This window comes from Perca fluviatilis, chromosome 23, assembly GCF_010015445.1.
Source record: "Perca fluviatilis chromosome 23, GENO_Pfluv_1.0, whole genome shotgun sequence".
NCBI lineage: Eukaryota > Metazoa > Chordata > Actinopteri > Perciformes > Percidae > Perca > Perca fluviatilis.
Genome location: NC_053134.1, coordinates 11,635,842 through 11,662,698, shown reverse-complemented (window position 1 = coordinate 11,662,698; position 26,857 = coordinate 11,635,842). Strand labels below are relative to the sequence as shown.

The 26,857-nt window shown below is 41.6% G+C and overlaps 1 protein-coding gene across 12 annotated transcripts in view; it reads left to right on the top strand.

Moving 5' to 3' along the window:
- pcloa (piccolo presynaptic cytomatrix protein a) overlaps positions 1–26,857 on the top strand; it is a 59,478-nt gene that overhangs the window by 14,134 nt on the left and 18,487 nt on the right. For 10 of the 12 annotated variants that reach the window (XR_005638189.1, XM_039792185.1, XM_039792188.1 and 7 more), the window contains exons 4-11: positions 7,828–11,496; positions 12,282–16,386; positions 16,714–18,255; positions 18,853–20,919; positions 22,959–23,006; positions 23,621–23,703; positions 23,986–24,061; positions 25,201–25,326. Coding sequence is in view for 11 of the 12 variants with exons in the window: in XM_039792185.1 (XP_039648119.1) it covers positions 7,828–11,496; positions 12,282–16,386; positions 16,714–18,255; positions 18,853–20,919; positions 22,959–23,006; positions 23,621–23,703; positions 23,986–24,061; positions 25,201–25,326 (11,716 nt within the window). In the remaining variant the exon portion in view is untranslated. The remainder of the gene's footprint in view (positions 1–7,827; positions 11,497–12,281; positions 16,387–16,713; positions 18,256–18,852; positions 20,920–22,958; positions 23,007–23,620; positions 23,704–23,985; positions 24,062–25,200; positions 25,327–26,857) is intronic. The other 2 variants (XM_039792194.1, XM_039792193.1) reach the window with 1 other exon arrangement.

The window sequence follows — 26,857 nt, the reverse complement described above, 5'->3', positions numbered from 1 at the left end:
CGTTAGCATGCTAATGCTAACGCTACGAGCTAACGGTTGCGGTTAGCCAGCTCATTTCGGATTGTGACGTAACAGTCCGAGACGATTTTGAAAAGCTCACCAGGAGACTGAAGGCAGGACACATTCAGAAACCGTATCTCACTCAAAACAGCATGGATGGATTTTTTTCAAAGTTTGTATGTGTGTGGAAGCACCAGAGACACAAAAGAACACCCCAAATACCAGAAAAAGGGTTTTTTTCATAATATGGGCACTTTAACAAAAATTGATATTCAATAGGTGTGGCCAAAAGCAGAGCCTGGATTAGGGAATGGCTGTACCTCCAAAAATAAATCATTTTCATGCAATAAAAAACTTAGAAAATGGTAAAGTGAGTGAAACTCGAAGGCACTTGTTGGATTGTCAGATTGAGACACAGACAAGATCCTAGTCACAAACTGTCAAATCTTTTTGTTAATTTACAATAGTAAGGTGTGAAAACCACAAATACACATGTAGGAGCCATGTTCAACCATTTCTTTTGTTTAATAATTTATTATAATAATGTTTGCCCTGTTCTTCTTAAGTTGTGGCCTCTACAGGTCAAAAGGCCATTAAATAGGCGTTGGTGGAGGTGTGGCTGATTGGGAGCACACAGCTTTTTGACCTTGCTACGCAAACTGTTTTTGTGCTCTCCAGTCTGCCTTATAATTTATCTACCAGATAAAGGATCTTTGCTATTTATTGTGTTGTAATTACTCTCTTGGATATTTTTTGGTTTAAGCGTCAAAGATTCCCCCAGTCAACACCAAGGTGATAAAGAACAAACTCAGGACAAAATAGTCACTACAACACACATGCATCCAAGCTGAAAAACATACATTACTTTTCTTACCGATGTAAGAAAAGAAAAAAGTTATAAAGCTGTGAAATGAGTAACAAACACACAGACAAATAACATATGTAGTGGAGGAAGGACGACTATTGTGGTTTGTCGTTGCACTTGTGACTCACGCCTCTGAGTCACATTAGCAGCACCTATAAGCAGAATTTACTGTCAGACAGAAACATCTGGTGAAGCAAGAATTATAACATAACATATTCAAAAGTTATTGATTACAGCTACATAGTTGGCCAGTTCTGGTACAAAATGCTGGTTTAGGACAATAGTATTAAATGTATGTTTTTTTTTTATGACAGAATACAACTAATCTAAATTAAGTTACATCTGACTATAATAAATTGCATGTTTTATTAGGTAAGGACTAAATCTGTGCTTTGTCACATAGCTATTCAGGCACTTTTTTTCCATATGAACCCACAGGGAAAAGGCTTCCCAAGTGGGTCAGTGATATTACTTGCTTGAAACCTGTTGCTATCCAGAGGCTTTTCTGCGTCTTTTATGTCATTGAGTTCTTGTATTTGTGCACAAATAGAGTGTTTTTCATATGAAACAAATATTACAATCACACATGTACTAAAATTATATAGGCTACATTGTGCTATATGAACAATTCATATTTGTCCAATTTGTTTTAGATACTGATTGCAGAATTCATGCAAAAATATTACACTCATACATTATAATTTGTACATGATTTTTGTAGTCATTATACTGTATTTTGTCATCTATGTAGTATATGCATAAATCAGATATATTCCATGTACAGTAAATATATTGTATGAAGTAATACACAAAACATATATGAAAAACATTTTCAAATACAAAAAATGATGTGGACTATGTGGTACTGTATATATGTTCATATATAAAGTTTATAATTTATAGAGGGCCACTTTTACACAGCTGATTAATTTACAGCCACAGTAATTAGCACTATGTGCTAATTACAGTTAAATGAAAAACACAGTCCCTTTTCTCTCAGTGTGTATCTCCACCTCTTAACACCATATCTTCTTTAAACAACAGCAAGTTTCCAAATGTTTTTGTTAACCAAAGCCCACAGTTCATTAGGCCTAACCTTTAGACTGAATCAAGAAGGGAGAGGAAATGTTCCTCCCCCCTCTGTGTCCTTTTCCCTTTCCTCCCCCCTTTTCTGGCACAGTTCTTAGTAACAGAAAAGATTTTACGCAAAAAACAAATCACATTTAACCTACAGCTGACGCAAATTGATGTATGTATGAAGTAACTGCTCTTTATACACTATAACGTGTAGCAAGCAACTGATGTTAGTAATAATAATAGTGATAGCATTATGTGCCACATATGATGTACGATGACTAAGGGACTAGAAGCCTTGACTGAAGAAAGAGAAGCATCTTAAAATCCTTGAGTGTCTCAGACAAAACTCAACTTCTTCTATTGATGACCGATGGGAACCTGACACATGCAGACATATTATGAAGTGGGTCGCAGATAAACGAACAAAGATGCAGACAGAAAATGCCCTGAAAGAAATCTCTCTCTCTCTCTCTCTCTCTCTCTCTCTCTCTCTCTCTCTCTCTCTCTCGCTCTCTCGCTCTCCTTAATCCCTGGGCTCAGAGTATATACAGTGTAGGCGCTGTCTCAAACCTCTTGCTTTGTGTCAAATCCACTTTAAAAAAAACACACTTTTTCTCCCTCTCTTCTCTCACTCACCTTACTTTGGAATATCAATCCACAATGTAGCGACATAGTCTGACACTCTTGTCACAAGGAGGAACACTCAGGCTCTTGTTGCTAATTAACTTTTTTCAACTTTATTCAACCTTCATTTACCCAGATAATGTTTGCTCAGATGGCTTGCTGTGGTTTCCTGCAGCACTCTGCTTCACTCATATTCTGTTACGCACATTTCCATCTAGCAACTGACCAGTACAACCACAGTCCTCTAGATCTGGTTACTAAGCAGCTGAGGGTTAAAAGTGCTTTTCTCTGAGGCTTTTCTGACAGCGGCAATCGATTTATTCAACTTCCTCTCCGCTCAGATTTTGCTGCTTATTTTGGGATTAAAGCCAACAATCTCCTGGTCCATAGCCCAGTTCTCCAGCCTTAAGGCTATCATTGCTCACATAACATTTAGTTTCATGATTCAAACGAGAATTGCATCAACACATGAGCATGGATCACTTCAAAAGGGTGCGTACAGCACATTGAACCAGAGATGGGAACATCTATAAATGTGGGATATTTATTAGGACAAAGATCTTTTTTGGCTTGCAAAGGAGCTGATGCTGTGATGTTCTGCTTGCCTAGTACATTATAATTAAGTTGGCCACTCAGCAACACTCGTCAATGAGAAAAGGGCAACGACTTCCAGACTTTACTTTTAACAAGAGCTTTAGCACCAAAAGGTGACTTGAGCAGTACTGCAGAAAGGACGCTAGAATTACATAAGGATTATAAAAGACTCATCTGCCTTTTATCTTGATTAAAATAAGGACGTGCAGTATTTATTTGCCTGTACAGTTATAGATACCCATGTATCTTGGAGTATGGATTGAAAACACTAGTATCATGTTTAAAGGAATAGTTGCTTCTACTGCTTCACCCTTTCCCTCACCACACCATGCTCCTTTTCTCCTCCCGCCTTTTGTTTCATCCGGTTTGCTTATTATGTGTTTACTTCTTATTGCTTCTCTTTTGTTCTTCATCTTGTTTCTCTCTCCTCCTTTCCCTCATCCTCCGGTTTTTCTCTTGCTGCCTCACACACCATTATCACCCTTTGTTTCTCTCATGTGCTCGCATTTCCTCTCCCTCTTTCCTTTGTCAATCCTCTCATCTGTCTTTATCCATCTGTCCCATCCCATCCTCCTCTAGATCCTCTTCTTCTCCCACTGTCAGTGCCAGGCTCTGTCTAAATTTAGATGGGTAAAACCCTCGTAGGATGCCTAGTCTTAATCAAAGAGCTGCGCTGACCTTCACAACACTGCAATTCCCAGTTGGAAACAATAACCGAACTTGGGAATAGCTACAGCCCATCTTCTCTCAATATCTGGTTGCCGTCTGCGGTTTTTAGTTTGTCTTCTTTCTGTGTCCTTGGAGGAAGTTTGAGGAAGATGGAAAGTTGGAGATGAAAGAGAGATGGAAACACTGAATCTGTCCTTATTCATTCATGAATGAGCTTGCATTTGTTGAGAAACATCATGTAGGAAGATGGAGAGTGCAAGTTGTCATTTTCTTCCGAGGTATTTCATGCCTTTCATGTGCGAATATGTATGACATCAACACCGTCACAAACTCATCTCCGTTGGTGCTGGTGGTTGTCAACATTTTGGTATCCGTGCACATGTGATGCTAGAAAACGTCCTTGTAAGATGGTGATGTGAGCGAGCAACTCCCCTGCTTTTATGAGTCATCCACACTGCTGTTTGCGGAGCTCATGACAGCAGACAGACAGAAAGGCACACAGGCTTGTCACATTTATTTGAAAGCTTGCTGCAGGGTAGATTGTTATATAAAAATACACCTGTCTAGTTAGTGTTAATTACAAGACACGGCTGCAAGAAAAGAGCGTAGCATCCCCGCTAATTTAGACCCTGTGGATTCCCTCTATAAACGATATGTGTGTTGTTACTGGTGAGAAGTCTTCTCTGATGAAGACAGTTCTAACTATGGCTGTACGTTATCATTTTTGTCATTATCAATTAATCTACCGGTATTCATCAATTTTAGTCATGCTAGCAGCGTGGCTTTACATGTAAATGTTTTTATATAGCGCTTTTCTAGTCTTAACAACTACTCAAAGCGCTTTAACATAGTACAGGAACCATTCACCACACACTGTGGCCGAGGCTGCCGTACAAGGTGCCACCTGCTCATCAGATAAACATTCACACACATTTACACACATTTACGATGGCGCAGCATCGGGGGCAACTCGGGGTTCAGTGTCTTGCCCAAGGACACTTCGGCATGGAACTGCAGGGCCAGGGATCGAACCACCAACCTTCCCATTGGCAGGCGACCTCTCTACCACTTAGCCACAGCCGCCCCATTACAGAGGGCAGTTTTAGTCTGTCAGTGGGTCTATCAAGCCTTCCTTTTTGTCTGATGATCCATTTGATGGATTAAAATGACATTAAATATAGGAATACATTATCCCTAGAGGATGAAGCCTAATAAAGGTGTATGACCAAATACCTGCAGAACTAATGACATTCCCATCAGCCTCTGCTGGACTTTTTGTTATTTAGCTTTTTGCTATTTAGCAACTGTTGGCATGCTAGCACGCTACACTTAAATGGTAAGTAGGTAAAGTAAGTAAAGTTGATTTATATAGCACTTTTCACAGATACAAATCACAAAGTGCTTCACAATAAAGTGAAATACAGTAAATAAATGCCGGATGTCCCTCCCATTTTGCTATCTCTGCTGCTGTCTATTTTGCAAGGGCACTGTGGCTGCATCCAGGGCTTAGCGTTGCCCAGGACAATTGTGATTGGTTTAAAGAAATACAAACAAGACTGCGTTCTTTTTCCTATCACATAAAAAAAAAGACCAGTAGCCAGACCATACTCCAGAGATGACACAGCACTGTGGAGATAGGTCTGGCAATGCAAGATTAGATATAAAGTGATACCTGGGAAGGTAAACAAAGGCTCAATGTGTGTCTGAAATGAATTTGTTTCTGGGTGTTGAAGTCAGAGCTGCCAACGTTGCCTTGTGTAACTTTAAGTACAGCCAGGAAGTCACTTAATGACTTGATGGCCTTCCAGGGGATTGCTGTAAGATGTGTCAGTATTAAATTAATGGAGATGGTCACTTAGCAGTAGTGAGTTAAAGTAACATAGCTGCTTTAACAGAGAGGTTTTTCCAAATGACTAAAATAGGGGTAATTTAGTTCTGCATAGTAGTTATAAGAAACACACTGCACAATTGCTTTTGAGGGGGCAGTACAAGCTTTAAGTGTGCCTGTTGTGATTTGTTGATAACGTCGGTGATGACTGGCTCTGAAGTGGCTGAGGCTGACCGACTGTCTGACTGAGTGGGTTTTCAGCTTTTCATATCTGGCGGCCATCTCTCCGGCTCTCAGTGCCTGGTCTCTCTGGTTTCACTGATAGAGCCATCAAGCTGGAGAAACTCATATCTCAAGTCCCCCCAGCAGGGACGGATGTTGATAGGGCACATACATACACATACAAATGCACTTGCATCTTGCTGTGTCCATCATCATGTCTGAAAATTTGCTGGATTTCTGTCAAGTTGGGAGTGTAACTCAATAACGTCAGCAAACCTTAGCACTGGCATCTCTGTATGTGTTTCTTTTTTTCGTTGGCTTCCATCCATATGTGTTTGTTTCCTTCTCTTCTTACAGAAATTAAAATCATCTCTTTAGTTAATATTTATTTCATCTTGTGAGTCAACATTGCACAAATATTTGCCCTGTCAAAAAGGTTTGTGTACCGGTATATGCCACTGAAATGTCTATGCAGGTGTGTCCTTTTCTCTAGAGTGTAAGCTTCATATTGTTTAGGACTGAAACCTACTACTCATTCCTTATTTACCTTGACTTTTCTTCTGGGACGTACCCTCAGTCTTCTTCTACCATCTTCCTCCTATCTCCCTCTTTCTTTCCGTGCTTGGAGAGAGGTGGCTTGTCTGTTGCGTGGCTTAACATGCAGGCTGTGATTTTCTCCGAATTCAGCATAAACCCGGCTGTTAAGCTAGTCAAAGGCATTCATAAGAGCAGGGGGGTCACAGAGGAATGTTATAGCAGTTGGTGAACGGAGAAATTTACATCAGAGTAGCGGATGGTTGAAAACTTGCTGACTATTAACTTGTGTGTGTGTGTGTGTGTGTGTGTGTGTGTGTGTGTGTGTGTGTGTGTGTGTGTGTGTGTGTGTGTGTGTGTGTGTGTGTGTGTGTGTGTGTGTGTGTGTGTGTGTGTGTGTGTGTGTGTGTGGTATATAGCTCCAGTGTTGTTTTTTTTCTCAAATCCCAACATGTTGATTGTTTATCAACACTTTTATACCACTTAAAGCAAAGCACTACTGGATTAAACTCTAATAATAGCTGCAGCTCTTGAACTATAGCCCTCCGAAAGGCCTTTAGGGACCCTCTTGAGTCCGTGTTTAAGTGAGTACCTGGGAATATACAACAATAACAAGAACACCACGACAGAACAGATTTAGCTGTTAAGATTTGAGTGAGGACTACATCCCAGGTGTTTTTTTTTTTTATGGTACTTAAAGAATAAACCCCACTTGCCATTTCTTTAAATTGGCCTGTGCTGTGCCTCAGCGTTTGAACAGAGGTGTAATTGGAACTAAATAAGATGTTCAGGGAGCACAGAGTCTTGGGAAAAACCGTTGCGCTTCACTGACTCGCACAATAATCATGCAGAAAGTCCCTGTTTTTTCAGTCTTGAATGTTTTTAAGTAATTGAATTAACAGGTTTAGGATATGTGCACATTCTACTGTCAAGCATGCCTACACATATGCAAACCAAGTTATACAATCATCAAAACACAAAATACACATTCAAACAAAAAAGCCTCTCTGTTAAGTCTGCCTCATGAAATGTCTGCTCAGGCCGCCCAACCCTTTCTAACATGCCTTGGTACACCCTTGTCCCATTACTATGCATTATGCATAGGCCTGTCTCTTAAGTCCCACAAATGTAAAAGCTTCCCTTGAAATAGAAGAAGTCACACTGGTGACTTGTCACAGTGACGTTTTAACTACGTAGAAACCTTTAGTTTCACGTGACATTTCCAAATCTAATTATTTGTGGGTATTTTTTAGCAGTGTTGTCAAGCCGTTATGTGCAATTCAAACAGTACTGTATAACAGATGTATGCCAGTTACTTATTTTCTAATTTAATGGTAGAAATCATATTGCAGCAAGCAGTAATTAATATGAATTCTTAAAAAACTAACAATTGGTTCTTATCTTTGTCTTACAGAAAGAATGGCTCTGCCTCAACTGTCAGACCCAAAGAGCCATGTCTGGCCAGCTGGGAGACATGCCAACTCCAGCCATGGCTTCCCCAAAGAAGCAACCAGCTGCTCCTGCTCCCTCTTCCACCCCTGCCCCTGCTGCTCTAGATAGCAAACCTGTAGTAGAAGCAGCAGACCTAACCCCACCAGCTCCTGATACCAAGGTAGTCCCAGAAACCATTGCCACACCTGAGAGTGGATTAATTTCCTCTCATCATGATTCCCCTCTTTCTATCCCTGCCCCTCCTCCTGATAGCACCCCTCAGGAAACAGCACAGTCACAAGAACAAAAACAACCACTGCTAGCTGAACCGCTGACTGAGCCTGTAATTCACCATGAACAACAAGCTCCAATTTCTGACAGTGTTGCTGAGAGTGTCCCTGCATTCCCAGCAGTTGAGCAAAAGCAGAACAGCTCTGAGAAAATAGCAGAGAACCATCCTCACTCTGACACAGAGCCATCTAATGTTGAGCAACAAGCACAGAGTGCACCTGTCAGTAGTATCCCAGCAGGTCTACAACAGAGTAGCTCCGAGAATGCGACAGAGGACCTTTCTCCCTCTGTGGAAAGTGAGATGCAAAATCTATTGATTAATACAGGTTTAGACAAGACAACTGTCCCTGCTGATGTAGAAACAGAGCCAAATCCCAAGATTACTAAGAGTGAGACTGCAGCTTCCCTGACAGATTATGAGAAAGTAGAGCACGTTCCAGAAAATCTTCCAGAATTGACAAGTAATTCAGTTGAGCCAAAACTTGCCTTGATCAGAGAAGCAGTCTCACAGGAAGTTCCTGTTCAGCTTGATCCAAAGCCAGATTCCTCAGCTCCAAATGTAAAAGAGGTCGGTTTACCTAAGCCAATTGAGGAACCCCAGATAGATGAAGCTGCTCCAGCAGGTCAAACTCCATCAGATACAATAGACACAGCTTTTAATGTGGAGCAAACTGACATAACTACAAAACCAGAGGCCGATGGTGTAGAACCTGATGTCAAGAATGAAGTTACGGCAGAAATAAAGGTAGAACCAGAACCTATAATAGAAAAGCCAGTATTCGGAATAACTGCTCCTTCTGCAGTTGGGGTTGCAGAAAATGTAGCACCTATTGACAATGTTGAGGTCCCTAAATCTGACGAGACCCAGCAAGAATTAAAACCAGAGGCAGCAAAATGTGTAGAATCTCCTCCTGATAGCACCCCTCAGGAAACACCACAGTCACAAGAACAAAAACAACCACTGCTAGCTGAACCGCTGACTGAGCCTGTAATTCACCATGAACAACAAGCTCCAATTTCTGACAGTGTTGCTGAGAGTGTCCCTGCATTCCCAGCAGTTGAGCAAAAGCAGAAAAGCTCTGAGAAAATAGCAGAGAACCATCCTCACTCTGACACAGAGCCATCTAATGTTGAGCAACAAGCACAGAGTGCACCTGTCAGTAGTATCCCAGCAGGTCTACAACAGAGTAGCTCTGAGAATGCGACAGAGGACCTTTCTCCCTCTGTGGAAAGTGAGATGCAAAATCTATTGATTAATACAGTTTTAGACAAGACAACTGTCCCTGCTGATGTAGAAACAGAGCCAAATCCCAAGATTACTAAGAGTGAGACTGCAGCTTCCCTGACAGATTATGAGAAAGTAGAGCACGTTCCAGAAAATCTTCCAGAATTGACAAGTAATTCAGTTGAGCCAAAACCTGCCTTGATCAGAGAAGCAGTCTCACAGGAAGTTCCTGTTCAGCTTGATCCAAAGCCAGATTCCTCAGCTCCAAATGTAAAAGAGGTCGGTTTACCTAAGCCAATTGAGGAACCCCAGATAGATGAAGCTGCTCCAGCAGGTCAAACTCCATCAGATACAATAGACACAGCTTTTAATGTGGAGCAAACTGACATAACTACAAAACCAGAGGCCGATGGTGTAGAACCTGATGTCAAGAATGAAGTTACAGCAGAAATAAAGGTAGAACCAGAACCTATAATAGAAAAGCCAGTATTTGGAATAACTGCTCCTTCTGCAGTTGGGGTTGCAGAAAATGTAGCACCTATTGACAATGTTGAGGTCCCTAAATCTGACGAGACCCGGCAAGAATTAAAACCAGAGGCAGCAAAATGTGTAGAATCTGAAAGTTCCTTAATAGTGTCAGATAACAAACATCCTGTATTACCTTCAGAGGAGGAAAGTCATCCTAATAAAGTAGGAAATGAACCAATAGGTAAAGAGGAGGAGCCTACTCCACCTGACCCAGCAGATAAGTCAGCTCATGTTGCTCCAGTTGAAGGAGAAACCAAAGCTCTAGAGGAAGCAAAAGAGGAGAACACTGTTGAGAATAACGTTTTTGAAAAGGTTCTTATTGAAGAGGCAGCTAAGCAGAAAATACGTGATGAGCTATCAGTTGAGATGGAAACAGTGAAGGACACTGCTGAAGAAAAAAGTAATGAGGAAAAAGCTGTTGAAAAAGAAACCATTGAGGAGAGAGCTATTGAGAAGGAATTGATTGAGAATAAAACACTTAATGTCAAAGCCTTTGAAGAGGAGGTAGTTCAAATGAATGCAGCTATTGCAGAGTCGGTTATTGAAGTAAAAGCTGACGAAGGGAAATCTTTTGAAGAAGAGGCAACTAAACAGAAAACAGTTGAGAAGGCAAATGATCAGAAATCTCTAGAGGAGAAAGTTGCTAAAGCTGAATCAAGTCCAGCACCCTCCGCTACAGACACAGATGTTTGTCCTGCAATAGACAAAAAAGAATCAGAAACAGCAAGAGAGCCAACTCCAACTGTTGCTGATGAAATCCCGAAAGAAGAGATACCAATACACAAAGAGATAGAACCAGAAACAAAGTACGAGCCATCACCTGCTGAGAGAAGCCTTGTTGAGACAGCATCATTGCCAGAGGAGTCAGAGGAAAAAGAAAAACCTATTGTCGACGCAGGGAGTGTAGCATACAAAGAAGAAAAACTGATACCTATAGATACAGTGTTAAAAGTAGATAATAAATCTGAGGTTACCTCTGTTTCCCCAACTCCTGATTCTAAAGAGCAAGAAAAGGTCAATGTAAAGGAATCAATGCAAAGTGTAGAGATGGTGTCATCCTCAGCTCTCATTAGTGAGACACAAGTCAGAGATGAAGCCTGCGAGGAGAAACTCATTCAGGATGGGACAGAAGACAGTTCACAAAATACTTACAGTATTGCTGAAAATCAACATGAAGTAGAGAGGGAGACGTTAGCTCTGACAGGCAGTGATGAGAAACCGCTCGAGAAAGTTGCAGAGCAAAAGCTGTTAATCAAAGAGAAGGAAGGAAAACTTGACAAAAAAGAGGGTGAGTCACAACCTGTTGCTGGCAATATCCAGGATCTTATTTCAGTGTCAGAAACAAGCACAGTCTGTGACAAAGATGGCACTGCAGAGTGTGATGTAGGAAAGAATACAATTTTAAAGAAGGATGAAGTATCAGATACAGCTTTTGAAAATGGAGGTGTGTCTGTATCAGTAGCTCCAGTCTCTGTAGTAGAACCCAAAATCCCAGTGTCTGTAGTTAGTGAGCAGGACAAAGGCCCAAAGGAGGAGAACACTAACATGGAGGAGAAAAAGGAGGCTGAGGCTCAGCCTCTGGAAAAGTCCAGTGGTGATGATGCTGAGGTGACCATAGTATTTAGCATGAGTAGCGATAGATTATATGATTATCTTTGTACATCAATATGTTTATTTCTGCTATATTAAACAAATGTATTTAGGTACATGTGGATGTCAGTTATATGGAAATGGCTAAACTGAACATTGTCCCATAATCTCAACACTGCATTATGCAGTAGAAGGTTTTGATTGCAGACTGTATGTATCCCATACCCTGAAGAGGAGAACATGTCAACTTACCTAGAAAGCATTTCAAAATGCCTCAAATTTTACTTCCATGCTTCTGTAAATGCTTAGTTCTTAAATTAAGTAGTCTCAGAAATTTAGAATATTATACTAAACTGGCCGTGTTTTGCTGGCATTTCTTTATAACTAATTAATGAAGTCCTAAAAAGCACATTCTGATCTCCATAAAGACGCCTATACATGATCTGCGGTAGAACCACGAGGTAGGGTGCAGAGCAGAGAGGCAAAGCGAAGCGCAGGAATGTTCTGGAATTAGTTGCGCCTTGAATGGTCAGAGGCAACTAGGTCAAATTTGAAATAATTAGAATTTTTAGCCTAGTGAGGGGGCACCGCTCTCCCCATTGGAAAACAACGAAACGACCAGCGCACAGCAGTTTTACATGTTTTACATGTTTTACACGGATCATGTGTAGGCGGCTTTAGAATTTATACGCACCAACACATGGTTCATTTGTAAGAAGCTAAAAAAAATCCTAGTTTAGATATTACATTTTTTATTGCAATATCTGAGGGGGGGAAATAATTGTCTTATTTAAATCTAACAGGTGAAAACAGTGGAGACCTTGAAAGAGCCTGGAGAGAAAGAAATGGCTGCCAAGGACAGCAGTCCCACCAGCCCATCAGACCTAGCCAAGCTGGAAAGCACAGTCCTTCCCATTCTTGAGGCCAAGGCAAGCACGCAACCAAAGGATAATGAGGAGAAACTAACAGACACTCTAAAGACCAGACGTAAATTAGAGGTGCTTCCTCTCTCACCTGACTCACCCAGCTCAGAAGATGACAGAGAACTTTCTGAGAAGAACACCAAATGTACCACAAAGAAAAAGCTCCTTGTGCCCATGGATGTCAGGGCAGATTCCCTGGATGATAGCAGTGAAAGCTTTGGAAAGGAAAGCCCAATGTCTGGGGATGATGAGGAATTTATCCGAAAACAGATAATGGAAATGAGTGAGAATGAGGATGCTTCCCCGTCTGATGAGGAAAACCTAATCCGACGCAAGATCAGAGAGAATGAGAAGAAACAAATGCAACAGAAGACAACAGAGGTTGTTGAGAGGAGTATATCAGGAAAAGCCAGGCGACTTACCAAAAAAAGCACTATAAGTCCAGATGATGAAGAAGATAAGCAACTCCGTGGCTCAATGGATAAACCTGATATAGACAAAGAGGAGGGACAAGAACCAAAAGAAGAGGAGCATCAGAGTGGTACTGGAGTTCGCAAATTCCAAACTATGGAGCTGAATTCAACCAGCAGCCCTATGCGTATACCTACTGATGATGGAGAGCCTGAAATGGAAAGCCTTACAGACTCTCCAGATGACCGGTCAAGAGGTGAGGGGTCATCCAGTCTACATGCATCCAGCTTCACTCCTGGGACATCCCCAACATCTGTCTCATCCCTGGATGAAGACAGTGACAGTAGTAGTCCCAGCCATATCCGTTCTGGTGAAGGTAAACAACACAGGAAAGCCAAACACAGACAACCTGGTCAAACGCTGCCAACTATTGAAGACTCTTCTGAGGAAGAAGAGTTACGAGAAGAAGAGGAGCTGCTCAGGGAGCAAGAAAAACAAAAGGGTTCGGGCAAAAAATCCAAGAAAGACAAAGAAGAGATTCGAGCCCAGAGAAGGCGAGAGCGTCCAAAATCACCACCAAGCAACCTTTCCCCCATTGAAGATGCCTCACCAACTGAGGAACTTAGGCAAGAGATTGAGATGGAAGAAATCAGACGATCATCCTGCTCGGATTTCTCCCCCAGTATTGAATCCGATTCTGAAGGATTTGAAATCCATCCTGCAAAGATCGCAGCAGTTCAGAAAACCTATCAACTGCCTGTATCAGTATCTCTTCACTCTCCAACAGATGATCAAAATACTGATAAACGGCAGAAAAAATCTCTCAAATCTGCTGATGAGGCTTATGAGGAAATAATGCTGAGGGCTAAGTCTCCAACACTTGACAAAGGCAAGATACAACTGGAAAAAGAGTCCCTTTATGGAGGCATGCTTATTGAAGACTATGCCTATGGATCTCTTATTGACAATTCAACAGATAATCTGGGGGAGCCAGAGAAGATTGTTGTTCCTGTCCAGCCCAAGACGCTCAGATCACCAGATGAAGTTTATGAAGATATGATAAAGAAGAGGAAGGAGTTCATGCAGCTGGAGCAGGAATATCAAAATATTCAGCCAAAAAAGGAGAGCACTAACCCAGAAATTGTGTTGCAACCTGCTGAGAATATCTTCCCTAAACACAGCATAGTAACATTAGGCAAAGATGGAAAGCCATTGTTGGATGCTGAAACTGCATATGAAGAGCTAATTAAAAGAGTGCTGACTCCTGGAACAAGTCCAACTCAGCAGGCACCAGAAACAGAAGCCAATGCATCTAGAAGGGCACTCCACCCCATTCCAGACTTAAAGGTGACGCAGTGCTCTTCAGGAGAGTTGTCTTCTGATGACGAGAATATGATTAAAAAGGAAGCAGATACAACTGCAGTGTCAGACACAACATTACCTATGGAAACTGAGCATGTGACAGTGTTTTCCGAGTCCCCTCCAACATCCACATCAGATCAGCAACCTCACACCACAATTGCAGTATCACAGGCTGAAGTTGTTGACTTATCTAGTGCACTACCAAGAACATCAGCCCCCGTAATTGTAAGTGTTTCACCCTTGCCCACAGTCCCCCAGTACACACCCACTATTCCCAGCGTAGTTTCAACTGCTCCACCTATACCCCCCAAGCCAAGTGTCCTGCGTCGGGCTAATTCTCAGGAAAAAGCAGAAGTACCTGTTGCACCACCACTGCCTCCTCCCACCCCACCAAAACCTACTGTTTTTCCCAGGAAAGCTCCAGTTCCACTTCCACCTCAGGCTTCAGCAACTCCAATCAGGCCCGAGATAGTGGCTATGACTGCAGCCCAAGTACCACCTACAAGACAAACCGTTACCCCAATGTACAAGCCTCATGTTCCCCCTCCTGTTGCACCAAAGCCATCCATTAATGCAGGGATTGGGGATAGCCACCGACCAGGACATGGTGTCAAACCACCAATTGCACCAAAGCCTGGCTCACAGCCTTCTTCACCTGCCCATGCCTCACATCTACCAAGACCCACTGTACTTCCCACTGGTCCTACTGACATAGCCCTGAATTTGAGCCCTTCCTCTGAGAGCAAGCTGTTTCAACCCGCACCAAAGTCCCCTTCTTCTCCAAGATATGCTAGCAATCATCGTGACACATATGTAGTCATCACACTGCCATCTCAGCCCAGCTCTCCAGTAGACAGTGTCTTAACTCAAGCTCCCTCAAGCCCTGGCCCAGTATCTCCTTCACGCCAACCTCAGCCCCAAAGTTATTACCAACCACAGCCGCAACCTCAAGCTTATCCACAGCACCATCCACAACCAATCCCTCATCAAACAACCAGGGTGCCTCTGGCATATACACGAGTCACAGAATCCATTGAAAGTCAAGAGATTTGTGGCCCAGAAAAACATGTATCTAGTTCTTGTCACACAATTGAGGCTGTATCTGCCTCGGCACAGCCACCTATGGTTATGCCTAACCTGATCTCTCAAGTGGTCACTACCGAAGTCCAAAGGACTACTGTCTCCGTTGTTCATGAAAGAACACCACCACCAGTGCCAGCTCCAAGGGCAAATGGTGTCCCAATCTCGATGGAGAAACCTAAGCCCCAATGGCCAGGACAGAATGGACAGGCTGTCCAACCTTCTGAGGTAGTAGATCTTAGGACTGTGAAGGCAGACCCAGGATCAACCGTGGAAGGTGTGGATCTGTCCGCTGGCCCAGACTCAAGACGTCAGTCCTTTGCAACCGATGTCATTCGTCAGAACAGCGCAGTGCAGTCACCAGTGGTCAACCTCAGTGCTGAATCATCCACTGTTTCTATAGTGACTGATAGTATCACCATTGTGACCTGTGCTGCCACAATCCAGCAATGTGACAATGTAGACACTGCTCAAGTATCTTCAGTGCCCCTTCAGCTAACAAAAAACAAAGCATTTGAGCCGGTTTCTCAAATTATATATCGGCCAATTGATTCTCAGCTTTCCATTCATGCTGGTACAGAGACCCCTATTAACCTCTCAGTTGGATCAAGCACAGGTGGAGGAACTTTCCAGACCACCCCTGTCACTGTTGCACCCACTTTTATTGCAAGTTGTGTTGCCAATGGATTAATGACGGGTACAACCACAGTGGCAGGAGCTGTTGACCTTAGCACAACTAAATCATTCAACACTATGGTATCAGTGGATGCTACTTCTGCAGAAGTGGTCACAGCTGTAATCGCAGATGATGATGGCAAACCAGTGGATCTGACTGCAGGAAAAAGAGCTGTATGCTGTGATGTTGTATATAAGCTCCCATTTTCAGGAATCTGCACTACTCAGCAACCTACCACACCCCTGCCTGAAGATCGTTTTGGATATCGGGATGACCATTACCAGTATGACCGATCACCTTACGGCATGAGAGGTTTTGGTGGAATTAAACCATCAATGTCAGACACTAATCTAGCAGAAGCTGGCCTGTTCTTTTACAAGAGTAAGAACAGCTATAATTTCAGTGGTACCACAGAGGGTGCAGTAGATCTTACCTCAGCAAAGATTTCTGATGCAGGTCAGTGCAGTGACATTGCAGACCTGTCACTTAAATGTCACTTTGAACTGCCTCGACTCATTCATGGCTAATGCGGCATTTTTTTGTTTATTTTTGCTTTTGTTTTGCATGAACAATTTTTTTTTTTTTTTGTCCTTTTACCATATTTTTGCATGTGCCTGCATGCTGTTACTGTACATCTTGGTTATACTTGTTGCGTTTTGGACATTGGAGTTTTTTTTTTTCCTTTCTACCTTCTTTTTCATTATTTGGAAAAGGCTTGGCTTGCTTCAACATTGAATAAGTCTGCATTATTTGCACTCAACTGATATTTTTGACTTTTGACAGGTGAAGCTGTTGACTACTCCAAGAAAGGGACTTACGCAGGAATGACAATTCCACCCTATTCCCAAGCCAGAGTTACAAGTGCTGTCGGTACACTCTTTGGTACAAGCAGCGTCTTGAGGTCATCAAATGGGGTGGTCTATTCCTCTGTCGCAGCACCAATCCCATCTACATATGCCATTACTACCCAACCTGGGTCCATCTTTAGTACAACATACAACACTCTGTCAGGTATGCATACCAGCGACACCATGCCTTCCCTGTCCAACCTCCAGAACTTGCCACTTACACGTTCCCACAGTTTCCTATCTACCATCTCCACTACTGCAACAGAAGAACAAGGAGATGCCCCACTCAATCTGGAGATCTCTAGAGGGGGTAGTACTGCTGCTGTTGCCACAGCAACAAGCTCTTTATCCCTTGACACCTACACTGATGCATCTCTGGAGGCCATAGCTGCTTCACTTGAGGCTCTGTCTTCACCTTTGGTTCCTGGGGATGGCCAATATCAGGCAGAGCGTGAGAGGCTAGAGATGGAGAAACTCAAGCAACAGCACCTGGCTGAGGAATTAGAGTGGGAGCGCCAGGAGATTCAACGCTTCCGAGAGCATGAACAGTTCTTGGTGCAGAAGGAACTAGAGGAGCTGCAAGCCATGAAGCAGCAGATCCTGAACCAACAAGAAGAGGAAAGACAGGCTCACCTTATGATGCAGAAAGAAACCTATGCCCAGCAACAGCAGCAACTTGAGCAGATTCAGAGACTCCAAGAGCAACTGCGCATGCAACTGGAAGAGCAAAAGCTTCGTCAGCTGTACCCAGGTGGGGACATACCAGGGCATGGCGTGCAGGAGGCACTTGTCTTAGGACCTGATGGCACAGTCCTGTCCCGAAAGATCACAGATAGTGGGTGCCAGACAGATGAAGAGGATGAGACAGTCAGCAAAGCCTACACAGCAGGGAGAAAAAAGAGAAGTACTAAAAAGAGTGTTGACAGTTGTGTGCAGACTGATGATGAGGATCAAGAGGAATGGGAGGCTCAGACCCGAAACCGACAAAGCCGGCCACGCACTGCCAGGGGTGATAGGGGTGGGCATTCAGAGATCTCTCTTAAAGCCCATACTGAGATTTCTATACAAACAGATACAGAGGGGAACATTAGAATGGACACCAGGATGGAGCTGTCTGACTCTGAAAGGACCTCACCAAAGAAAAGACCTATCCCCTTAGAAATAGGCCAATCTCCGAACCTGAAAGTTGATTCCTCTACGCTTCAAGCCCCTCCTAAATCTCCGAACGTGCTTTTTTCTCCCATATCCCCCTGTATATCCCCTAGCAAATCCCTTGAATTTGTGTCCTATGACAAATCACTGGGTGATACAAGCCCACAAAAGCTAAGAGGAAGTACCGATCTATCAAAAGTCTCTCCAGCAAGTCCAAGGGGAGCAAAAGCCATGCAGAGATCCATGTCTGACCCTAAGCCCTTGAGTCCAACAGGAGATGAAAGGGCAACATCTGGCACCCAGCATGGTGAAAGCTATACTGTGAGTACTATATGTATCACTTTAACATATATACATTGACATAAATATAAGGACAAAATGTAATATAAAAAAGAACATAGGAGCTGGCTAAACACAAAAGTGGGTTTATTTTAACTGTAAAAAGAGGAGGATGTTATTTGTGTTTAAACTGTTCTTTTGGTTTATAATGTGTAAACCTAATTGAGATGTTTCTGTAGAGGTATTTCCAGCTTGAGCCGATATCTTCATAAAATACCATGGTAGCAGCTCCAATGATGGCAGTTTTTTCTGCTCCATGTAAAACTAACTATATGTCAAGCGTTTTGCATCATAACAAAATTATCCTTTGTGACATGATGGCTGTCATTAGCTATCCTGCTCCACAAAATACTGAGCTGTCAGAGATCCATTGAGGCTTATTGTAAATAAATTACCTCTTTTAAAACTAAACTTAAGCATATGCAATTTAGTGAGTAGTGAGTAATATTTATGGACAGTAGTACATGTCTCACTGGAAGGCACAAAAGGTGAACAAAAGATATTTTTAAAAAGTTATTTTTTTTTTTTTTTTTAAAAAAATTTTTTTTTTTTTATATAATTTTTTTTTTTTTTTTTTTTTTTCAAGACTCGGGTGGCACACCAACAGGCACTCAAAAGAAAGTGAAGAGGACTCTCCCCAATCCACCGTCAGAGGAAGAGACAACAACGAGTGGCCAGACAGCATACAGCACTGGTTCGGCCCGTCGAAGAATGTGCCGCAATTCCAACATGGCACGTGCCAAGATCTTACAAGACATTGATCGTGAGCTAGATCTGGTGGAGCGTGAGTCATCTAAGCTGCGCAAAAGACAAGCAGAGTTAGATGAAGAGGAAAAAGAGATTGATGCCAAGCTTAGGTATTTGGAGATGGGCATTAATCGTAGAAAGGATGTGCTACTGAAGGAGAGAGAAAAGAGGGAAAGGGCATATTTACAGAGTGTTGCCGAGGACAGAGACTACATGTCAGACAGTGAGGTTAGTAACATCCGAGAGACAAGAGGTGGGCGTGGAAGTGGAGAAGATGAGGAGATTGAAGGTCATGGTCTTGAACGTCCCAGGACAGCTCCTCAGTCAGAATTGGATGACTTTGTCCCACCTGAAACCAAGCACGAGTATGGAAAATACTCCCAGTACCAATACAATCAAAACCAATACCAGCAGTCTCTGTACCAGACTCCCCAGTCCTACCAATCTCACTCCCTCTACTCCTCTGTCCCCTCGCTCACTAGCGCCCAGCAGCAAAGTTACCACCAGATGCTCCTGTTGCAGCAGAAAGCTGCCAGACAAGCAGCTCTCCTCTCAGAGCTTGATGCAACTAAATATGAAGTAATTAGCCGCCAGCCTGATCCCACATCATCAGCTTACCTGGGAGTCACTTATGACAAATATGGCAACCACCTTGACCTCAGAGCCTTGGAGGTGGGAAGTATAGCACGTAGCCCCATGGCAGCTGTCTCTGATTCTTATTACACAGATGTAGATCACCATACACCTCGGAGTTACATGTTGCTGGAAGATGCTGCAGAACTGGCTAAGGGCTCCACAGGTCTGTCTTCATCTTACAGTCTGGCTGAGAGGGAGCTGGCCAAGGCAGAGAAGCTGCTGCGTAGAAGTGCTGCAGATCTCGGGTCTACTGACTATCTGGGATCCACCTCGAGACTCCATACTTTTGGAAAGACCCCTGATGAAGACGATACAATGGAGGAACCCTACGAACTAAAACTCCTGAAGCAGCAGCTCAAGCAAGAGTTTAGGAGAAGTACGGGTGGGACAGAAAACTTAGAACAACTGACAGGCCTCTCCCAGCACTACTATACCCCAAGCACTAGCATATCTAGTTACTCCCAAAGAAACTATCCAAAGTCAGACAAGTACAGCATCAGTCGACTTACTCTAGAGAAACAGGCGGCTAAAAATCTCCCAGCATCCATGCTGTACCAAAAACATAAGGCTCCATTGTTAGATCCTAAGATCTCTTCCAAGTATTCCTCTATGACAGATAACAGAGGTTTGGAGACAGACTATACCAGCTATCTTGGGACTACCAGTGCATCGGTGAGATCCAGCCGGCTCTCGCAAGATGAGATTACCTTCGGTCTTCGTAAGAATATTGCAGAGCAACAAAAATACCTGGGATCCACCTTGGGTGCCAACTTGGCTGGGTCGCTAAACTTGGGCCAGAGCTTAGGTTTGGACTCTGCCTATCCTAGTGGTAGTCGCTCAAGACCCTCATCCAGGCCCACATCTTGCTATGGCCTGGACTTGTCTATCAAAAGAGATCCATCCAGCTCTTCACTGAGACTTAAAGGGGATGGTGAAACATCTGTAGATGTACCAAGCTATCAAACCCCATCTGGTCGCACCAAACCCACCAGCCTCCCCATTGTGCAAAGTGGCCGTGGCCGAATACCCATAGTGGCCCAGAACTCAGAGGAAGAGAGTCCATTGAGCCCAGTTGGGCAGCCTATGGGCATGGCCCGTGCATCAGCAGGACCTCTGCCACCCATTTCAGCTGATTCAAGGGATCAGTTTGGTTCCTGCCTGTCCTTGCAGGACTCCCAGCAGCCGCAACATATCAGGGAAGAGCCAACCAGGGGTAGGGGTTATGTGCTGCTGGATGACCTGCAGGGCACCATGTCAGATAGTGAAGGTAAAAAACAGGCTTGTCACATTGTCACTCTTTTCCTACTTAATGTTTCATCCTTGAGAATGTCTGGTTATGGGTTGTCTCGCTTGCATTTAGTTCTATTTTGTAATATTTAGCTGTTGTGTGTTTATTCAAAGTCTGCATGTGTCTAACCTTAACTTTGGTGAATGTATCCTCTTTTTCTTTTGGTCAGTCAGTTGAGATCTGGTGTGCATGCATGCCTTTTGTACATTTTGCTCTTTGCCTAATAGGGTGTGCTAGAATGTATCTTCATGCATGCACTATGTTTCTGTCAGCATTCCAAATATTGTGTAACATGTTTCCATATTAGTTCACTGCATGACACAATCTAACTTTCTGTTCAACTCATTCGTATTAATGGGTTTGTGTGGTATCGTACAAAAATGTATGCACAACAATTTGTATGATATACTACGAAATTACGGCGAGCGCCGGTCGTCACGTGACGACCTGTCACATGACAATTCAATTTAGCGGTCTTTACAGTTAAATTTTGCAGAGAAAAGGTTACTGTGAGCTGGCTACAGAGTACTGTGAGGGTCTGGTCCTTTTAGCGGTCGTTGCAGTTAAGTTTAGCCGAGAGAAGGTGATTGTCATGCACGTTTAGGCCCCAAAAAGACTAGTTAAGATTAGAAAAAAATTGTGTTTTGTTAAAATACTGCTCCCCTTATGTTGTACAACCCGGGACACAAATACCCGTTTCCTGGGTGAAATCCCTATGTTTTATGACCATCCTCCCCAGCTACCTCCCTACACGGCATTTCACACTCATCAACAGCCATTGTGCTGCATACAGTAATAAATATGTGGTACACATACAAACTCCAGTGCATTACTTTTTGTAACTATACGTACGAATGGTTGATGAAAATAGCCTTTTCTGGTACAGCTACATTGTGGCAGTCTGCATTTTATTTAAAGTGTAATCTGAGTTTTTTCAACACTTAACTTTCATAGTCTTTCAAATCCTGCTTGTTAAGCATACAAGGCTTGAGCCATAATACAGAATCATCTTTCAAAACCGATTTTGAAAGCTTTTTTCCCCCACAAATAATACACTGCAAAAGTGCCTCCCCTGCTTGCAAATTTTACATAAATGATACAGTATTCTGTCAGTTGAATCAATCAGTTCTTTTACAATTACTTTTCAAAATAAAAGAATACTTTGATAACACAGCTAATGGTCCATGGATTCTATTTTGAATTCTACAATATTTGATGTGTAATGTGGATAGTGGATAATGGTGTATTTCATCATCATATTTAGGTGTATAAATATATTTGTGGATTAATATATGATATCAAACTATAGGCAAGATCAAAACATTATGACATTACAAGAAAATAGATTAAAGCAGGATACTGTCATATTTTTGCAAATGCATGATATTTGATTGCAACACTTATGTGTGTAATAAATATGAAACTTTACCATGCATGTCTTGTCGTGATGATTGCTTGCATGTACTGTATTGTAATACATCAGTGACTTTATGTTGCATGGAATACATTTATTTAACCTTCTGTTTTTTTATGCTGCACTTTCTAAAGGTCTTACTGCCTTTTCTGTATATTTTATTTTAAAACCGTAAGCAATCTGATAAAAAGCAATTATGTAAAATAGACTATTTAAATGATCATTTGCTGGGCAAATATTCACTTTCATTTATTTTTCTCTACACTTACTGAAAGCAAACATTATTCTGAACTGCCATCACTAAGAGGACCCCGCTTTTTGTAAAATGTGCTGCACAGTGTCTTATTCCAACAGGAAAGAAAATTATTGTTTTAAGCAAGAACATAACATTTGGGTAAATCTCAGTTTATTGCTGTTTTGCTTGGTAAAAGCCATTTTAGTAGGTTCAGATTCTAATAGAGGTACCGTTGTTTATTTTTCTGGTTTAAACCTTTAAATATCCCAATTCTGAGTTCAGTTGTCTTCAATGCAGCATAACTACTTGTTAATGAATTCATATGGATCCCATCATTTCGCAATGTAAACCCATTTGCCTTGATTCCAGCACTAAGTGATTCCCTGATGGCTTTGAACAGAGACGATGCAACCAATGGTAGAGTATTAGTTCAGTTCTCTAGTTATCCATTAACTATTAAGACATTAACCTGCACCACAAAATGATGACCAACATGTTGGGGAGGTTTTAGACACTTGTAAAGTTGCAAATGAATACCACTTTACTTTGCAACTTTAAACAAATTTTAATGACTTTGCATTGCAAACATATGTTTATACTGTACTGATACACTTTTAACAATTGGAGTTAAAAATAATGTGAAATATGTGCATACCCAACATTTACATTCATGAATAATTACCATACTATAGGTTTAGATTATGCTGCTATACATACTGTACTAATACTGTTTTTATTAATTCTCAAACTGCATTTTTTTCTGCTCATTTAACAAAACCTGTGAAAAATGTTGTCTTGCTTGGCTTCCTTTCCTCTTTTCACAAGAAAGTGAAATAATTAATCAAATCCTTCTCAGGCCCTTGTTTTACTCACATTTTTATCCCAACCACAAACTAGTATAGCCTTTGATGAATTGAATTCTGCTAAATGGCATGTAATCACCTTTATATGAACTGATGAAGCCCATCCTATATAGTTAGAAGAAAATGTCTCATTTGGTTCTGAAGTAGTGCTTGTTTTTATATCTGAAGCCTACCACCTTAGACGAGAGGAGACAGACTGGTTTGACAAACCTAGAGACGGACGGTCAGAGAATGGACAAGAGAAGAGACAGGTGAAACAGGAAAAACACCCACACAACACACACCTATCGTCACATTCAGACACTGTAGTAAACTTCTGTCATGTACTGTATACCAAGTCCAAGCAGTAATGAAATGCATGCCCTCACAATCAATCACCTGGGAATTTATATGTGATATGTACGCTCACATGTTAACTGCAGGTACTTAAATGCAGCATATACTGTATGTCTATGTTGCAAAGCTTCTATACTTAACAGTTTCCCATTTACCTTGTACATACATGACATCTCACCAATATGTATGGGCCACAGGGAAAAGGCCCATACTACCCCTTCCCTCACCTCAGGGTCAAACTACAGAGGGATCCCAAAGACCGCAGTGTCTCAGGTAAGTTACCACAAATATATTTCATTTAATAATAACCGCAGCATTCTAAGAGCAGTATTACAAGTGAATGTGTTATTGACTGTGATGCACGCATTATATTTTATTGACCCCATTGCTTACTGACTGCATCAAATATGCATGTTCACAGCATACATATTTTTTTCCTTTATTGAATTGGACTAATTATAAAATAGATTCAAATTTTTTCAAAAAGGATGAGGACAAATAAATTATGTACACAATATGGATCATAACATCCCATTAGCTTTACAGACCGTGACTAGTGTACGTCCTATTTACTTGATATTCATGCCAGATCTCAACAAAGTGGTGAGTCAATTTCCCTGCCATTACGTTCCATCATGTCATTTCTCCAGGCTCAAAGCAAGCAGACATTTCATTTCCTGGCTTCCCTTTTGATTTGGCTCTTTTCCACGCTCATCAGTCATTGCCATGCTCAAAATGGCGTATCCCTCACACTCAGGATTATATTACACAATTAACATTCAGCCCACAAAGGAAGCATTTTGTTTATGAGGACCCAGTGCTGAACTGAGTCATTTTGCCTCAGTCATTTTGTTCTTTCTTCCATAACCATATTAAATACTGTAAAATGAAGGAGGCTCTGCTTCTGTGTAGGTGATGTGTGACCTGTGGAGGGACATGATTGATCCATATGTGATTTGTGGATAATCAATAGTGGGATGGCATGTATGCTGTTGTCTATTGTTCTACAAAGGCAGAGAGCAATAACTACAGAAGTGGTTAAATTGAGAAAAATCGTTGAATAACTGAGTAACAAAGGTTGTAATTGCATGTCTGTTTAGGCTTACCAAGTATAGCTGCCATATAACCAACATAATACCTAAATACCTTTGGGAAAATGTGTTCCGTTTGAACAAGTTTTATTTTAAAGAAAATAAACTTATTTACAGTCCATAGTTATAGGATTGAATGTAGATTACTAGTTACTGTATTATGGCTTTGGAGGGCAGTATATTTGTGTCCATTTATACCTTCTTTCTTTGTTTGTGAGTCTGCATGGGTGTGTGGACACAAAGAGTCAATGTTAAATGCCAGTGAGACTATAGACTAATTAATAATGCTACTCACCAGTCTTTGTATTTGGTCCTAAACAGGAAATGGTCTGGGTATCCGTGTGGTTGGAGGAAAAGAGGTCCCAGGCAGTAATGGAGACATTGGAGCCTATGTTGCCAAAGTCCTACCTGGAGGAGCTGCAGAACAAACAGGAAAGATTCTCGAAGGTAAGCTCTTCTACTAAATTAAACTTCCCCTTGTGCAAAAAAAAAAAATCTAGGATACAAGGATTGATACCACTGTATGTCTGTAGGGTAAATATGAAACTACTTGCTGCCAGCAGCCGGTTAGTTTAGCTTAGCACAGACTGTAAACAGTGGAAAGCTAGCCTGGCTCTGTTCAAATGTAACATAACAAAATCTACCTGCCAGCACCTCTAAAGCTCACTGATTAACATGGAATATATCCTTTGTTTAATTCATAAAAAAAAACGAAGTTTAAGAACATCACATTTGGGTTTTACAAGGGGTTATGTGCCAGACTATTTCCTTTATACTTCTATTTCATATACAGTAGCTTGAAACAGCTACAGTTAGCAGTTTCACTAAGTCACCAAGTAACCATTGTACACTAACCCACATATATATGTTTATATATGTATATATCTATCTATAGATATGTGTATGTATATACTGATAGCTATGAGTGAGTGTATGTATGTATATATGTATGTATGTATATATATATATATATATATATATATATATATATATATATATATATATATATATATATGACCTGTGATTTCACCCTTACACACTTCTCACTGACACCATCTCAGGATAAATTGCTGTGTGGTATATTACCAGGAACACATTTCATGAGCTGATATTGATTTCACATGGCGTCTGGGAACAGTTAACCCTGTCACCCTCCCAGTCCATCTGTCTGCTCAGTGTCCCCTTTATTGCTGTGTTGAGCCACATTGAGGGTGTCGGACAATTGTTAAAGATGTGCCCTGCGCCTTTTTGAAGATGCCACACTGGTGAATGTATGGTATGCTTTGTTCGATGTTGTGTGGTGTGTGTAGGGTAGGCGTGGGCAATTCCTTTCGCACTTTCTGTTCTTGTTTGTGTCTCCTTCCGTTTCCTTTTTTATGCTATTACATTGCTTGTTTGTCTTCTATGTTTTTCTCTCTCCACTTTTTTAGACGGTCTAAAAAGTTTTCAGTGGAAACTGCTTAATGAAAGAACACAAACAAAACAAATACAGTCGGGAGCAGTAGTGTAAATATTGGAGCTCTTTACAACATAGTGGGAGTTACAAGATCCCCAATGTAGCTTGATGAGAGTCTATACCCATGCTAGCAACTCTGTGAGGCACTATAATAGTGCCTTGAGCTAAATGCTAAAATCAGCATGATAAAATGCTTACAATGACAGTACTAACATGCTGATGTTTAGCAGGTGTTATGTGCACTATGTGCATCTTCTTAATCGAGCATGTTAACATATTAACATGTGCCATTTGCTAATTAGCCTAAACACAAAGTAAACCTGAGTCTGACGGAATGCTATTACTATAGTTTGTCTGTCCGCAGGTCTTACAAATTAAAGATGTTGACATGATGGTGCTAGATGAACAGTCTGATGATCCCCAAACTTATTAGAATTTCTTCTCTTGGGACCTTGTATAACTGTAGCATATTTCAACAATCTGTTCCATTCCTAGAGCCACACTGCTAGCATGTCTAAAAAT